This window comes from Equus asinus, chromosome 14, assembly GCF_041296235.1.
Source record: "Equus asinus isolate D_3611 breed Donkey chromosome 14, EquAss-T2T_v2, whole genome shotgun sequence".
NCBI classification, from domain to species: domain Eukaryota; kingdom Metazoa; phylum Chordata; class Mammalia; order Perissodactyla; family Equidae; genus Equus; species Equus asinus.
The window spans coordinates 46380928-46396814 of NC_091803.1; the positions used below are offsets into that span (position 1 = coordinate 46380928).

The 15887-nt window shown below is 43.4% G+C and overlaps 1 protein-coding gene across 1 annotated transcript in view; it reads left to right on the plus strand.

The window, feature by feature from the left end:
• The window catches only part of CREBBP (CREB binding protein), a 131392-nt gene that overhangs the window by 75469 nt on the left and 40036 nt on the right, over positions 1-15887 (plus strand). Inside the window, exons 5-12 of the mRNA XM_014833097.3 lie at positions 565-678; positions 8358-8600; positions 9962-10064; positions 10395-10541; positions 12202-12319; positions 12839-13010; positions 13328-13372; positions 15747-15871. Of these exons, the coding sequence (XP_014688583.2) occupies positions 565-678; positions 8358-8600; positions 9962-10064; positions 10395-10541; positions 12202-12319; positions 12839-13010; positions 13328-13372; positions 15747-15871 (1067 nt within the window). The remainder of the gene's footprint in view (positions 1-564; positions 679-8357; positions 8601-9961; positions 10065-10394; positions 10542-12201; positions 12320-12838; positions 13011-13327; positions 13373-15746; positions 15872-15887) is intronic.

The window sequence follows — 15887 nt, forward strand, 5'->3', positions numbered from 1 at the left end:
AGGAAGGTCATGCAAGACCTTTAGAAAGAAATCACCACACCTTAGGATGGAAGTGAAGATAAAGAATGAGAGTAACCACGTTCAAGTACCCTCTCAAGTGCTTCAGAAAGTGGCTGGGGTCCCCTTCAGAGTCTCCACAGACTTCTCATTTGCTTCTCTGTCTATATTTCTTCAACTATAGTATTTAGATGGTTTCATCCTTAAACATTATGTAAAATTTTTATTTTAAATAGTGACATTATGGAATTATTATTTTCCCTTTCATTCCAGTTATTTAGTATTTTAGGGCAAATAGTTTTTGTTTTGTTTTTGTCTTGTGGGCTGAACCTTAATCACCATCATTCATAACATTGCTTCTACGGGAAGTTTTTGTTTGGAATTCTCAACAGTCGACTTACAAACTTTTTGGAAAACAGCCTGTTTGTAAGTTGAGGACTGCCTGTACTGTGTTATGGTTACACTTGTTACCATTTTCTTTTGGAATCTGGCATTATAATTTAGGTGTAATTGAAAGTGTGACGATTTGGATAGAAAAATAACATCTCGTTGTTTTTCTGGTCATAGTTGCCCATTGTGCATCTTCACGACAAATCATCTCTCATTGGAAGAACTGCACACGACATGACTGTCCTGTTTGCCTCCCTTTGAAAAATGCCAGTGACAAGCGAAACCAACAAAGTAAGTGAGCACTGGGGGTAGAGAAGCTTGGAGATGAGAAAATAAGCTATTTCTAAAGAGAATACAGAGTAGGTAGGAAGCAGGGCAGAAATTACTAACCACAAAGTAGAGTGGTGAGCAAAGATATGAAGATGGAGACGTACAGTGACATGAGGACGAAGCTAAGCTTAGCCAGTTGACAGATTCTCAATGTGCTCAGTGGACGTGATCATTTTGGAATTTCGTTCCCCGCCCTCCCGCGCACACACACACTAGAATTGGCAGCAGTGGAGCGGTGCAAAAGAGGAGGGTCACTTTGATCAAAGAGCCGGCGTGACGACTCTTCTTGTTTCTTGGCAGATACTCAGTATCTGAGTGAATGTCATGTCACCATAATGGTGGTGACTTGAGGGGGACGGGGGAAAGAGAGGGCACAATTCTTTTGGAATTAGAAACCCCTTATCCTAAAGTAAGTTCTGAGGACTCCGTGTTAGAGAAGAGTCAGTCCAGGTCAGTGTAAAATCCCACAGGTAGACATTTGGGAGATTTTCCCTCCTCCATGGAGATGCAGTTCCCAAACCTATTTTGCATAACTAACAGTGTATTCAGAACAGATTGAGAGTCTCTGCCCCAGGACTGGCCGGCCACATCCTGCTCATTCCCATTGTTTGTTGTCTTCAAGTCATCGGTGTGGCCCTTACCTGATCGGTTAAGCAGTGATCCCTACTCAGGAGGCCTCCCTGTAGGCGTCAGAACCATGAAAGGATGAGCATCTCTTCCTAATTTTAAATCCTTTTCTGTCATTTCAGAGGTAAAACTGTGGTCTTTGGATGTGACTGTCAGTTTGGACAGATAGGACATGCCCTTTGATCTCATGTCACCTCTCGGCTGGCGCTGTTCCCTGTGACTTCCAGCACAGCACAGTCTTCCTCATCTTTCTCCATCTTGTCTCTGCCATCTTGCCACCCTCTCCTGTTTGTGGTTACCTGTTCATTACTCTCATTCTTCTTGGTCATCTTCCTCAAGACCCCACTGCTGTCTGGAGAAAATATGCTGTTTTTCTTTCTGATTGTTTCTGAGTGGCAGGGAAAGATGGAAAAGCACGTTTTTCCTAGTAGTCATGGAGTAGAGTGCCAGGGCTAGCTCATGTGCTTTTCCTTTAAGTCCAGCTCCCCTCCCTCCTCAGAGGGCACCTATCAAGCCAACTCCGCACAGCAGAGTGTCCACCTCACATAGGAGAGACATTCCGGGGTCATGGGCCTGTTATCCACCCTCCCTCCCTCCTTAACTCATACTAAGTTTCCTTTAAAAGTCACTTTCCTTAAGTCAGTTAAATTTCTATTTGGTTGACCAAAATTTGAATTAATACAATTTTCCAGGACATCTCTTATATAAAGTGAAGTTCTAGGAATCTTTGGATAGTAGTTCTAGTGGAATAGTCTGTTTTCCCTCCAAGTTCGTGTAAAACTTTTTTTTAGCTAGTATATTGTGATGGTTATAATCTGTGTTTTAGGATGCATTTTAATAGTAGGCTTTTTTTTTTTTTTTTTTGGTGAAGAAGATTGGCACTGAGCTAACATTTGTTGCCAGTCTTCCTCTTTTTGCTTGAGGAAGATTGGCACTGAGCTAACATCTGTGCCAGTCTTCCTCTATTTTGTATGTGGGACGCCGCCACAGCATGGCTTGACTAGCATTGTGTAGGTCCATGCCTGGGAACCAAACTGGTGAACCCTGGACCGCTGAAGCAGAGCATGCAAACTTAACCACTATGGCACTGCGTTGGCCCCAATAATAGGCTTTTAAGTGCCAAAATACTCATTGCCGAGTTTGTAGTTGTACGGTATTGATTCCATGAATAATGAGTTAAGACTTCCTTCTGAGCTTTTAATTTGGGGGTGTGGCCTTCTGGGACCTTTTGTTTTTGGTATATATTGCCATGACAATTGTAAACTTTTGTGATTTCTCTTTTTAAGAAACACTTATGTGGTTTTTGTTTCAAAAAAAAAAGAAATGTATGTGGTTTTTTTTTTTAAACATCCTTATAACTGCCTAACTGGTGTGACAATCGATCCAGTGCGTGCTCTCTGAAGTGGTAAACCGCAGTGTTTCTACTAGTCATAACGTAAGGTGTTACCAGGGTGAATTTATAAAGTCACGGGAATATTTAGATTAACTTTGTGCAAGGTTTGGTAATTTTTCGTGAAAGAAATGAAAGCACTTATTTAAAAAATTTTTAAATACTTCTCAAGTTAAGTTTCAGCTTTGAATGTGGTCTTCTGGCTCTAGCACTGTGGTTTTGTGAGTATAGAAGCATTTGATATGATGAGTGAGAAAGTTTCAGGAATGTCTTTTCTGTAAATGTTTGTTGTTGTTTCTCCTCTCCTAAAGCAAATTTGCTTATCACGTGTGAACACTGAGGTCAGCCAATAGAAAAGAAATGTGGATCTGACCCTCCTATAGCTTAAGGTCAGGTTCCAGGGTCAGAATATCTGCATTGAAAATGATGTCAGTAGTATCAGCAATCTTTGAGGAGAGGATCAGAGTGTACTGGAGGGTAGGGCTTGATGGAGTCCAATTTCAATAAAATAACAATGGAGGAACATTCTAGACAGCACAAACAGTGTCAGCACAGCTGACATGCCTACGAGGACACGGATCTGACAGGACTCAGAGTTCCTGTGCAAGCAAGGTGATTCAGAGAGAGAGGGACTGTTTGCAGCACCAAGGTGGTGAAGACCCCTGGGGGCTGTCTGAGACCTACTGGTGCCTGCTTGAGGAGCGTGTGCCCCCTACCCATTGAGGCTGAGCTTTCTGGGCAGGGTGTCCCACAGATGCTCACCTTACCTGGTGCACACATCCCACTAACTTCTCTCATTGGTGTCTATTGAGAGAACCTGAGGGAATCACCTGTGGAGCTAATCTGATGGTCTTTGAAATGAAACCCAGACCGTTGGTTACCTTTTTGGGCTATGATGAGATTTTGTTTGATTTTTCTTTGAGTTGTTTTCTAGAGATTCTGTCATCACTGATGTCAAGGTGTCTATCCCTTATAGAGATACTCAGATTTTATTGAATAATTAGGATTTTTCAAGGTATATATCTAAATGTTAGTCGTGGCATCTGACTCCCAGTAAACTCCAGTGCACAGGGTGGCATAGGGGACTGGAGCTCTTTGGATCCGTGACTCAATTCTCTGTTTGAACTCCTGTTTTCTCATCAGTGAGGGTCTTGCTGTTCAAAGTGTAGTCCTCAGACCAGCTGCACAGGCAGTCCCAGATTGCTTGTTAGAAATGCAGAAACTTGGGCCCCATCCCAGACTTCCTGTATTACAATCTGCGTTTTAACAAATTCCCAGGTGATTGGTTTGCATGTTAGCGGCTGAGTTGCACTGCTCTGGATGCCTTGAAGGGCTGCGTATCCGTCCTGGAGCTGCTAAGAAGGTTTGAGTCATTCTCTGGGGGAAACCTTGGGTTTCCCAGTTCAGCATCCCACAAGGACTGTCAAAATGCGATACTACAGGGTCAGTCCCAGTGCTGAGCCAAACTTCCTCATTGCCCATGGCAGCCTTGGATCTGGGCTGAGCTGTGGCGTGAGCCCGTTGACTGTCTCAGTCAGCAGTTCTCCAGCCTATTGCTCGAATACCTCCACTAGCTTGGCGCTCACTACGTGGCCTAGCTATTTGTTCAACTTTAGGACCTCTGATTGTTTGAAATGCCTTCCTTCATGACACTGAGTCCAGATCTGCCTCCTGAAAACTGCCCCTCGTGGAGTAGCCTGCATAGGTGTTCGATAAGTGTGTGTTGACAGGCCCTTGTTCCCCCTCAGAGCTCTTAAGAGATGCTCAGACACCTCTTTTGACGTACTTTGGTTGGGGTGGGGAGCACATGGGGCAGTGGAACCTAAATGGCTGTAGGGACAAGAGTGGTGGGCTTGTTTGCCCGATTTAAGTACCAAACAGTCATTGGTGATGTAGTTCATTGGAATAGCTTTGTCCTTGCTCTTCTGGATGACACATTGTTGCCTGCCCCCCGCCCCGAGTCTCTGGTTTCTGAAGAAAACCTATTGGAGGGCTTGTGCATTCTTCTTGCTCCGTGGTAGCTATGATGGGAGGCCTGGCACCAGGGCTTTGGTGCTCCCCTTTGTTGTCATGCGCTGCACTGTGCACATGAAGACGCTGGATAGGAAGGTGGTCTGGTGCACACAGCACCTGTGAGGCATTGTGGTGTGGGAGGAACTCTGCACATCTGAGTAAATTCCAGCACGAGACTTTCAGTAGAAATCTCAACGATGACTAGATAGTAGCTCCTTTGCCTGCTTTGTGGTGTGTCTCCCACCACCCTGATAAAGCTTCGGAGTTTAATTTGCATCAGTTTTCATTGGATTTCCAAATTGAGTCCAGTTTTATTGAGAATGATTGGAGACTGAAGTTTCTGGCGAATTGAACGTTGCAAGTTTGTAGCGTATGCTGCCCGTGGATTAGTAGAACAACTTTATGTTCACTGGGGAAGGACTGCCTTGGACCTGAGTTAAAAGTGACAGGTGAGTCTTGGGAAGAGCCCACGGTACAACTTGGCCTTTTATTTCCTGGGTTTGGCTCCTGATTAAGCTGCAACACAAGGGGAGTAGTGGGGCAGCGGGGGTGTTGGGGGGTGATTTGAAGATGTGCTGGTAGCAGAAATGCCAACTGATAGGCAAAGAAGACCCCATGCTGATGTATTGAGACACTGTGTGGCATGACAGTCAATTGATTGTGTATGAAACATAAAGAGTTAAGCTCTCAGAAAGGAAAGAAGATGTAAAAATGGCAAAAAGAGCAAGAGGTTTTGACATTTAAAGAGGTAAACATCAATAATGTGTAAAATTGATTAGTGAAGAAAGCCTCCTTCTCCGTGATGCCGGATGAATAGAGCATTGCTGTTTTTAGTGCTCCTTTACTTTTTGTCCAGTCTGAAGGCACTCAGTGCTGCAGCTGGGAGGGCCTTAGGAATGCCAGTTGCTCTGCTAGACTGCTGCAGCCCACCTGAACTCTGCAAGAGACTTTATGAGGCCCTGGACTAGGCACTGCAGCATGTGAAGAATCGAAATGAGTCACATTGGTCCACCTTCAGGGAATGGACAGGAAAGATGAGATGAGCATGATTTTCTCTGATACAGGGTCAAGAACTGCAGGTTTACATTCGTTAGGTGATTATTAGATTAATCCATTGTCTCTCCCAACAGACCCTATGCTCCATGAGTGCAGGCTTTGTGCTCACACCATGTCCTGGAGCCTAGTAGAGTGCCACACACTCAGTCTGCGCTCACTCAGTCTGTGGAGTGAGCGGGTGAACATGTGAAGTGTAAATGTCCGAAGAGAAGCAGAGAGCCAGTGGGTGCTGTGGGAATTCAGGGAAGAATGGCCGCAGCCCAAGAGATCAGAACGCTCACGGAGGGGTGGGAACATCTGGGGCTCATGAGACTAAGTTTGTGGTCACTTTTACCTGGTAACTCCCCTTTCCATCAGCGTGACTCCTAGCAAATGCCTGTGCCGCCTTACCCTGAGGTATTTGTGTCATCTCATAGCATCACTTGGACTCAAACTGGACCACACTTAAATATCAGAGACCTTTTTTGTTTGTTTGTACTTTGTTTTCCTTTCCTTTGAATTGTTAGAAATATCAAGTTCCAAATGCTTGTCTTCTGATATATTTTCTTTTAAAATAAAAAATATAGTAATGTTTTACATTTAGGAAATAAATGCGTTTAACACAAATGCAAAATACAGTGACCATGTCTGCAGCTTCTGTGGGAGACTGGCTACCCCATAAGGGCCTTGGGCTTGGGAATGGCATTTGCCCTATGGTGGGGCGTTTTGGCTAAAAGGATGGCATTTGGGGAAGGGTGGATGAAAATGGAATACAATGGGAAGAAGTCGTAGTTAAAGCCCAGCTATTACATCTTTACCCAGAAACAGAGGTACCTTGTTTCTTCACATTCCTCTCCACAGTTGATCACTCTGTGTATCAAAAGTAGTCTGGGTCTCTTCCTTCTTATACCACAAGATGATAGAAAAATAAATTGTCCTACCATTTTTACTTTCCTTCTACATCATAGTACTTTCAGAAAATTTAACATGTCAGTTTCAGAGGTACAATGGGCACATGTTTAAAGCTTTGGGGAGTATTAACTATTAGAAAAAACACTTTTATAGGTATTGTACATGACTTATTTCAGCTATACACTTGTCATAAAGTGTACCTTGGGAATTGCTTTTCATTTATAATAATGAGGTGCTTGGTGTGTGTAATTGTGTCTAACGAGTGTTAATGAGTTTGAGATCTGAATATCCTTATTAGAAAAGTTAATAGTATGGAATGTGTAATTACCAAGATTTTTTCTACACATTTTGGTTTAATTAAGTTACTCTGATAAATATTTGAGTTGTTGATGTTATAGTTTCACTGATGGCTGAATGTGAGAATATTACTGTTACACATAATGGTCTGAATTTGAAAGAAAAGCTTAGTGATAGTGTTTTATGTATCAAAGATCTTATGTTTTAGTATCAGTTTTATAAGCTGCTGTTTATAGTAGGACTAAAGTTTGGGGAAAGTTGGAAAGAAGGGAACGCTTAAGAATAAATAGTACAATATGAAACTTCTGTCATATGGTAAATGGTCATCAAATGAGAACATATGGATGGATGGATGAAGAAACAGTTGGACAGATGGATAAATTGAACTTGAATTGACCAAGGAGTTGCAAGTTTGGGGTCATCTCTCAGTTAACTTTGAAGTCCTTGAGAATCGGGTTGTTTATGTTGCCACAGATTTTCCTTTGGTCTCCTAGGGTTAGCCAGGTATGTGGGGTAGCTGGAGGGAATGCTGTGCAAGCCACCAGTAGGCCAGGTGGTGGAAGCTAAGGATGGCTGCACGAGGCAGAATCAGTTCCTTAAGATCAGTGGTAGGTAGGGTGGCACCTGGATAAATGAACATCCTTGCAGAATCGCCAAGCCCTCTTCATTCGTTATTTCAAGTAGATCAGTCAATCGATCATGATATTTCTTGAATAGCTTTACACAGCCAGGGAGCTCAGCGTGGTGATCTCCTGTGGAGGAAATGCTAGGAAAGAAAGATGTGATATTAATGTGGTCATTGTATGCATAAGTTCCGAGGAATTGTGATTTTGTTATTTGGAAGATCACATCATAGATTTGTTAATAAGTAACAGAACTCATCACCTGATTATCACCTCTGCTCCTTCTGTTGATCCTCTGTGCCTGTACAGGTGAACAGTGAAGGGCTCAGGGGACGGCAGTAGGAGGGGCGCTCCTTAGTTCGTCTCAGTGATGGCTGGTGACCCCCAAAGAATCAAAACACTTTCCACTACCATGTGTTTGCCACTCCCCTGGAACTGACTTCTTTTGAGTCTCTAGGCTTTAACACATATTAACTTTTATTAAGTGATCTCTGATTTTGTGGTCTGTTGCTTTCTAAGATAGAAGCTTGAATTTTCTTTAGCTTTTTTTCTCCTCAACTGTACTGTGCAGAATAGATGAGTAGAATAGGATCCTTCTCTCCGCACAGTGCCTTTCTCAGTAGCCTTGTTCTAATGCTTTGTGACATACAGGGATGGTCTTTTGATAAGATTTTACTTGCTTCTCAGTAGTTTTTAAACCGTTTCACTTACCTTTTTGTTTGTCTTTTTGTTTGTTGTTATAGCCATCCTGGGGTCTCCAGCTAGTGGAATTCAAAACACAATTGGTTCTGTTGGCACAGGCCAACAGAATGCCACTTCTTTAAGTAACCCAAATCCCATAGACCCCAGCTCCATGCAACGAGCGTATGCTGCTCTTGGACTCCCCTACCTGAACCAGCCCCAGACACAGCTGCAGCCTCAGGTTCCTGGCCAGCAACCAGCACAGCCACAAACTCACCAGCAGATGAGGACTCTCAACCCCCTGGGTAGGTGAAGGAACTCTCGAGAACTTTGTCCAAATGCAGTGATGGGAGTAACAAGTCTTCTTGGAACCCAAGGCTGTTTTCAGTTATTGTTTTTACTTTAAATTCAAATTAATATATGTATATATTATGGTGATGATATCTTTTAAATGATTGCAGTAAAAGAACTTCCAGGAAAAGACTAAAGTGTCGGATACAAGGAATATGTTACAGGCTTAGAAAAAGAATAGCATTTGTAAATGAACCAACATTTTTGTTGCTTGCCGTGCCACTTCTGTCTGGACAGTTTTCATAAAGGGCTTCTCTTGTGGGTCAGAATGCAGAATCTCACAAACTAGAATTATGGTTGTACCACTTGCATTGACTCTCAGTAGACCATTTATTTGATGGAGAACTCGTAGATAGTCTGCCAATTCCTAGCATGTCTTGGACTTGGGCTACCCCACACAGCTGGAGGTGACCAGCCTAGATATGGGCAGGTTAACAGGAGTCTCAGAAAATCTCTCCTGTTTCAGCCTTCTCCATGTATCAGTATTTCTAAATGTCATCTCAACCCGTTATTTGCCAGTGTTTGGTCATTTGCTCACATATCTCCACAATTTTTGCATATTGTTTCCATCCCTACATATTGTTTCCTAAATATTTTTCTTTAAATTGACACAGCCCTTTAATCTTAGGCTTAAGCCAACCAGTTTGTCAAGCAAATCAAAGTTGTTGTGCTAGTTCTCTTCTTTTCCTGATAGAGTAATAAGTATTTTAACCTTAAAAATGATCAGTTAAAAGCATCTCATTTGTTGCTTTTTGGAAAACAGCTGCCCTAATGTATATTTAGCTTCTACTGGCCAGGAAACTGGGTTGGAGTCCTAAGATTTGAGTTCTAATCTAACTTTACCCCTAGTGATAGTATAATTTGGGACAAGACTGTTAACCTCTCTGAGTCTCACCTTTTTCTTACTTTAAAATGAATACTGTAGACAAATTGACCTTTTATAAAAGTTTTTCACTTGCACCTAATTTCTATGATTTTACTTTCTTATATGCAAAAAAAAGCCAAAAACAAAAGATGACGCAAATATATGTGACAGATCAGCTTTGTTGTTTAGGGCACGATATTTAATGAAGTCAGAATCAAGATCTGAAGCTGCAAGTGGATCATTTCTAATTTTTTCCACAGCCACAGAGTACATAGCACACTTAGGCTAACAGCTAGCCTCCATGAATACAACTCCCAGAGTTCCTGCCATACTGTTTATTATTATAACTCATAAGAATCACTTATTTGTATGGTGACTTATCTGTTTTCAGAACTTTGTGTATATTATGATTTAGGAATTGGTTGATTTCTTTTCTTTCTGTCTTTAAAGGAAATAACCCAATGAACATTCCAGCAGGAGGGATAACAACAGATCAGCAGCCACCAAATTTGATTTCAGAATCAGCTCTTCCAACTTCCCTTGGGGCCACAAAGTAAGACCCATGTTTTAGTCGGCTCCTATCTGAGTGACAGTCGCACATGAAAGTGGTCTGGGAATCACACAAAACTCTGATTCTTTTTCTAAACTTGCGGCAGAGAAAATGGTTTAAGCAGGGTGGTGGGGGGAATGCTTTTTTTTTGCAGTATAAATGTGGAGCAGACTGCAGATAAAACATGATTGCGCTTGTGTAGTCCATACATCACCTGGCTCTCCTGACTCAGGCTTCTGTTTAGAAGTCACATGCGGTTGAAGAATCTTACTTAACTGAAGCACTTTTGAGTGACTTCAGGAGCTGGATGAAGTGTTCTTGTTCTTCCCTCAGCCCGCTGATGAATGATGGCTCAAACTCTGGAAACATTGGAACCCTCAGCACTATACCTACAGCGGCACCTCCTTCCAGCACGGGTGTTCGGAAAGGCTGGCACGAACATGTCACTCAGGACCTGCGGAGCCATCTAGTGCATAAACTGTACGTGCCCACCTCACCCATTACTCACATGAGACAGGAACATTTTGTGGCTGGTGACAGTTTGACAGTTTTGAGATTTCATATATGTCTGATTGAATTCCTGAGTGCTCCCCCGAGCCCAGGTGCCAATACCACTAGCACCTGAAGAAGGTCATGTGCTTGTTTAGGAAGTCACAGAGACTGCTAGCAGGCCAGAGAATCCCAGACGCTGTGTCCCCAGTGGGGGGTGTCAGAGCATCTCTGGCTCTACCCTGAAGAGAGGCATGAACTGACCCGTGCCACAGAGGCCAAGATTCCTGGTTTGGCCAGACCGTCTGTCCTCTGAGCTCTGGGATAAATGAGGAGGCAGGGATTGTCTCAAAAGCTTTGCCTTATTTAATGGCTCAAGATTATGGTTGTGGAAGACCCTTGAGAATTAGGGAGATTGGGGCCTGGTAAATACAGTTGGCGTGTGAGTACCACCGAACAATCAATTAACATCCAGGAAGTTAATAGTTAACTTTATCAAGCTAGTTAAGTTAAATTAAAAGTGATGTTAATCAACTCAATTCCCTTGGAATTTTTTTTCTTCATTATTTTATTTTATTTATTTATTTTTTTAATTTTATTAATTTTTTTATTTGGGGGGAAGATTAGCCCTGAGCTAACATCTGCCAATCTTCCTCTTTTTGCTGAGGAAGACTGGCCCTGAGCTAATGTCCATGCCCATCTTCCTCTATTTTATACATGGGACGCCTACCACAGCATGGCTCTTGCCAAGCGGTGCCATGTCCACACCCGGGATCCAAACCAGCGAGCCCTGGGCTGCCGAGAAGCGGAATGTGCGCACTTAACTGCTGTGCCACCGGGCCGGCCCCTCTTCTTTATTTTAATCAAAATTTTCTGTAATAGAGTTTAAAAATTAGGAATTTGAAATCATATTATTCTTGAGATGTCGCAGCACTTAACAGTAGTCTCCCCTTATCTGTGGTTTCACTTTCTCTGGTTTCAGTTACCCATGGTCAACTGTGGTCTGAAAATATTAAAAATTCCAGAAATAAACAATTCATAAGTTTTAAATTGCATGCCGTTCTGAGTAGCCTGATGAAATTTTACGCCATCTCGCTCCTTCCCACCCCGGATGTGAATCATTCCTTTATTCAGCGTATCCACACTGTACACACTACCCGCTTTTTAGGTCACCTAGTAGACATCTTGACTAGGAGATCAACTGTTGCTGTGTCGCAGTGCTTGTCTTCAAGTAACCCTGGTATTTTGCTTAATAATGGCCCCAAACTGCAAGAGTAGTGATGCTGACAATTTGGATATGCCAGAGAGAATGTATGTATAGGAGAAAATGTAGTATATATGGAGTTGGGTACTATCCAACGTTTCAGGCATTCACTAAGGGTCTTGGAACATATGGATAAGGGGGGACTACTGTATTGTTAATAGCAAAATATTGGTGTGTTTGAATTGTAGATAAATTGACAAGTCACTATTGTCTCCAGAGAATGACTTCATTTGTGTATTCATATGCTAGGTGAGAGAGATTTGGGATTTCTCTCAACAGTGTGTTGACCCCATAGGTAGATTATCTTCTCTTTCCATGTCACGTGTGAAATGGCAAGATGCTGATGTTGTATTGAAAGTCGGTTGATAGCGTGTGTTGTCCTTTCAGCGTCCAAGCCATTTTCCCGACACCTGACCCTGCAGCCCTAAAGGATCGCCGCATGGAGAACCTGGTGGCTTATGCTAAGAAAGTGGAAGGGGACATGTATGAGTCTGCCAACAGCAGGGTACGTTGCCATACATGTTCCAGGCCGCACAACACCTACAGTAGATACAACTGCATCTGTCTGGCTTGTTGTCTGGAAATGGGGACATCTGTTAGTCGGGTAGACTCATCACCTTGAGGACGCTGACCAGGGAGACTTCCCTGATAAGACATGAGATGCCTGCACATCTTTGTTGGTCAACTACGTATGTCACCACTACAGTGGTAAACGAGGTATATGAAACTGCGTTTTATCCATGGATGCACTTTATAGTTTGTACTGTGTTACTGCCGGCATCAGTGACTGTCCGAGAAGAGATTCAGCTGTGGAATGAAATGTAATGTGCATTTAGTACCTACAGTCGGATAAGTCCTGTAATGTCACTAGGAGTTCAACAAGAATTTGGAGCTTTGGTTTATCAGTTGGATGTGTTGCATACTTACGTTTGCCAGTGTACTTAATACGAAAGTTCTTAGTTAGAACATACAAAAACAAGTCACTCATTTGTTTTTTACAATATTGAATGTTACTGCTTTTTAGGATGAGTACTATCACTTATTAGCAGAGAAAATCTACAAGATACAAAAAGAACTAGAAGAAAAACGGAGGTCGCGTTTACACAAACAAGGCATCTTGGGTAACCAGCCAGCCTTACCAGCCCCTGGGGCGCAGCCCCCTGGGATTCCACAGGCACAACCTGTGAGACCTCCAAGTAAGGACTTCATTTCCTTCTATCAGCTGCCAGTCTATTTGCTTGTTTTTCCTTCTGTGTTTTTGGTGTGTGTCTGAATACATATATTCTCAGGAAGCCCACGCTTTGGAAATTGTGATAGTGGCCATGACCTTCTATACTGGCCTGTGTTTAGACATTGAGTCTCTCTTAAAGGGTACGCTGGCATCAGAATGCACGGTGCTTTGGGACCTGTTGACTGGTTTTCCCTTTAAGTTTGAAGTAGTCCTCAAGATAAAATTCCTTATTCCTAGATGAAGGATTATTTTAAATAACCAGTTGTTCTTCTGCCGTTGTAGATGGGCCCATGCCCCTGCCAGTGAATCGCATGCCGGTTTCTCAAGGTATTTAACCTCTCATTTAACATTCAACAGCCACAAAGTTTATAGGTTTTTTTCCTCTTCCCCTCTGTATTTCTTTGTAGCTTCTTATCTTATATCTTCCATTCCTTTTTGCTGATGAGCAGAATTCAGTTCACAGGCAGTATGAATATCTGTTGTATTTGGAAGTTAGGAGATCTTAGGAAAGATCTCCATCTCCAAGATCAGAGGTGGGATTTAGGGCCCGGCCCGGTGGCGCAGCGGTTATATGCGCATGTTCCGCTTCTCGCTTCTCGGTGGTCCAGGGCTCGCTGCTTCGGATCCCGGGTGTGGACATGGCACCGCTTGTCAAGCCATGCTGTGGTAGGCGTCCCACATATAAAATAGAGGAAGGTGGGCCTGGGTGTTAGCTCAGGGCCAGTCTTTCTCAGCAAAAAGAGGAGGATTGGCAGATGTTAGCTCAGGGCTGATGATCTTCTTCAAAAAAGAAGTAGGATTTAGCTTTTGTTTTTTTTAATGGACAAGAGAGGATATTACTCTTAGGAAGAGTCTCCTGAAAAAGCATTAGGTGGGGGAAGGAAACATTTCTGAATGCATGAAAGGAGAGCATCAAGCCAGTCCTGGGGTAGGCAAAAGCAGGGGATGAGATGGGGAAAGAGCGGCTCTGGGCACTGTGTGTGCAGGTAGCCAAGCCCAGCCAGTGTCGGCTGAGGGGGTTTGTTCTCGGAGATTCCACATCAGGCTGGGGTTCTGGCAGCTGATCTGAACAACTTTTCAAGGTTCTTTATCAAGTTGAGGTTCTTTGGATTTTTGCTTGGTTGAAGCTGTCATTTTAGTTTGGGAGCAAGGGACATTTCAGAGCTTTCGTAGCTCTTGTCAAATTGAGACTTGAACAGTAGAACATTTTTATAGTTTGCGAAATAAGGTGGTGACATTATCCAGAAGATTCTAAAGCAAGGCCTTGCTGTTGTGTGTAGAGTAGTTGGGAGGGGAAAAGAGGTGATTTTTGAAGTTGTGGTAACCTTATTGCATACTGAAAAAGACATGGTAGGTAAACTGATTATTATGGAGGAAACTTTTCAGGGACTTGTTTTGGTGGACTAGATATGAGGGGTGAAAGAAGTGAAGAACTCAGAGAAATTGAGCCTTAGGAAGGTGGCTGAATGCTGTGTTGGGGATGAAGTGGAAGAGTCTGCTGGTTTGGATCTGATGAGGTAGCTGAGATGCTGCTTACTGAGAGGGGTTCGATAGCGAAGCACTCGCAGACCTCCCGCACCAACACGTCCAGGTTCGTGTAAAGAGGAATTCTTTATGTTGCTGTTTCTTAGTACGTCGTCTTCTCTTGTTTAGTTAATAAAATCCTCAGAGAGAGGGTGAAACTTTTATATTGGTAGGCTTCCTGAATAGTCCTCCTGGGCCTGTGCTGGCACTTGGTTATTTAGGGTGACATTTTTAGTCATTGAAGGTCATGCTGAAGGAGGCACGTGTTCTTTGAGACCCTCTGACAGCTACACTAGGGTTAAGGCAGCACTTCAAGGATTCTGTTAGATCGAAGGGTTGGTCCTAAGACTTACTGGAACCAGCGTTTATGTAGAGCTCTGAGTTTACAGAGTATAGAGGGAAATTATCAAGAATGAGATGCTGTGGTGTGCAGTGAGAGCCTTAGCAGCAAGTCAAGTGTCTTTCATGGCGTGACGTTCCTGCAGACTGTGGGCACCCCTGGGATGGCAGAGGTAGCCATGGGCGTGAGATCTTTCCAGGCTGTACCAAGGAGGCTGAGGCTGAGAACTGCCTATCCTTGGGCACTTTCTAAATGCTTAACATGCTTGCAAAATTAAAACCATGTTTTGAGTCTTATCTCAGATTCTAACAATAAATGTAAACCCAGCCAAAGAGCTAGGAGGCCTGGGGTGATGGGAAGGGGCTTCCTACAGAAGAAGAGATGGGAGCCAGGTGCTCCAGAAGGCGTTAGAGAGATTGGCTCAGATGGGTGCCCTGGCCTTAGTTAACACCTCCTCCATAGAGGGTGGAGTGCCTTCCCGGCGCCGCCTCGTTTATGTTGTTGCTTCACTGCTTTCGTGCAGAATTCTGCTGCCCTGATCAGCACTGGCCCAGCCTTATTTGTTCGTGGTTTCCCTGAGTTTCTACCTGCATCTCATGCTGCCCTGCCCCTCACCTCACCATACCACCCTCACCACCACCACATTGGTGCCATTTTTCCCAGATGTGATAAGTCTGTTACTTTCCCGTCTTTTCTGATTATCTGAGTGATTTCCTTTCAGTTACTTGTGTTATGTTTGTGTTCCATCTTATTTTACTTAGAGTTTATTTGGCAAGTTGGTAATTCTGTTTTCCTGTGGGTGCTTTTCCTAATGAACCCTTGTGGGTACATTTACAGGGATGAATTCATTTAACCCGATGCCCTTGGGGAATGTACAGTTGCCACAAGCTCCCCTGGGACCACGCGCAGCGTCCCCCATGAACCACACTGTCCCGATGAACAGCATGGGCTCCGTCCCGGGGGTAAGTGCTTCTGCTT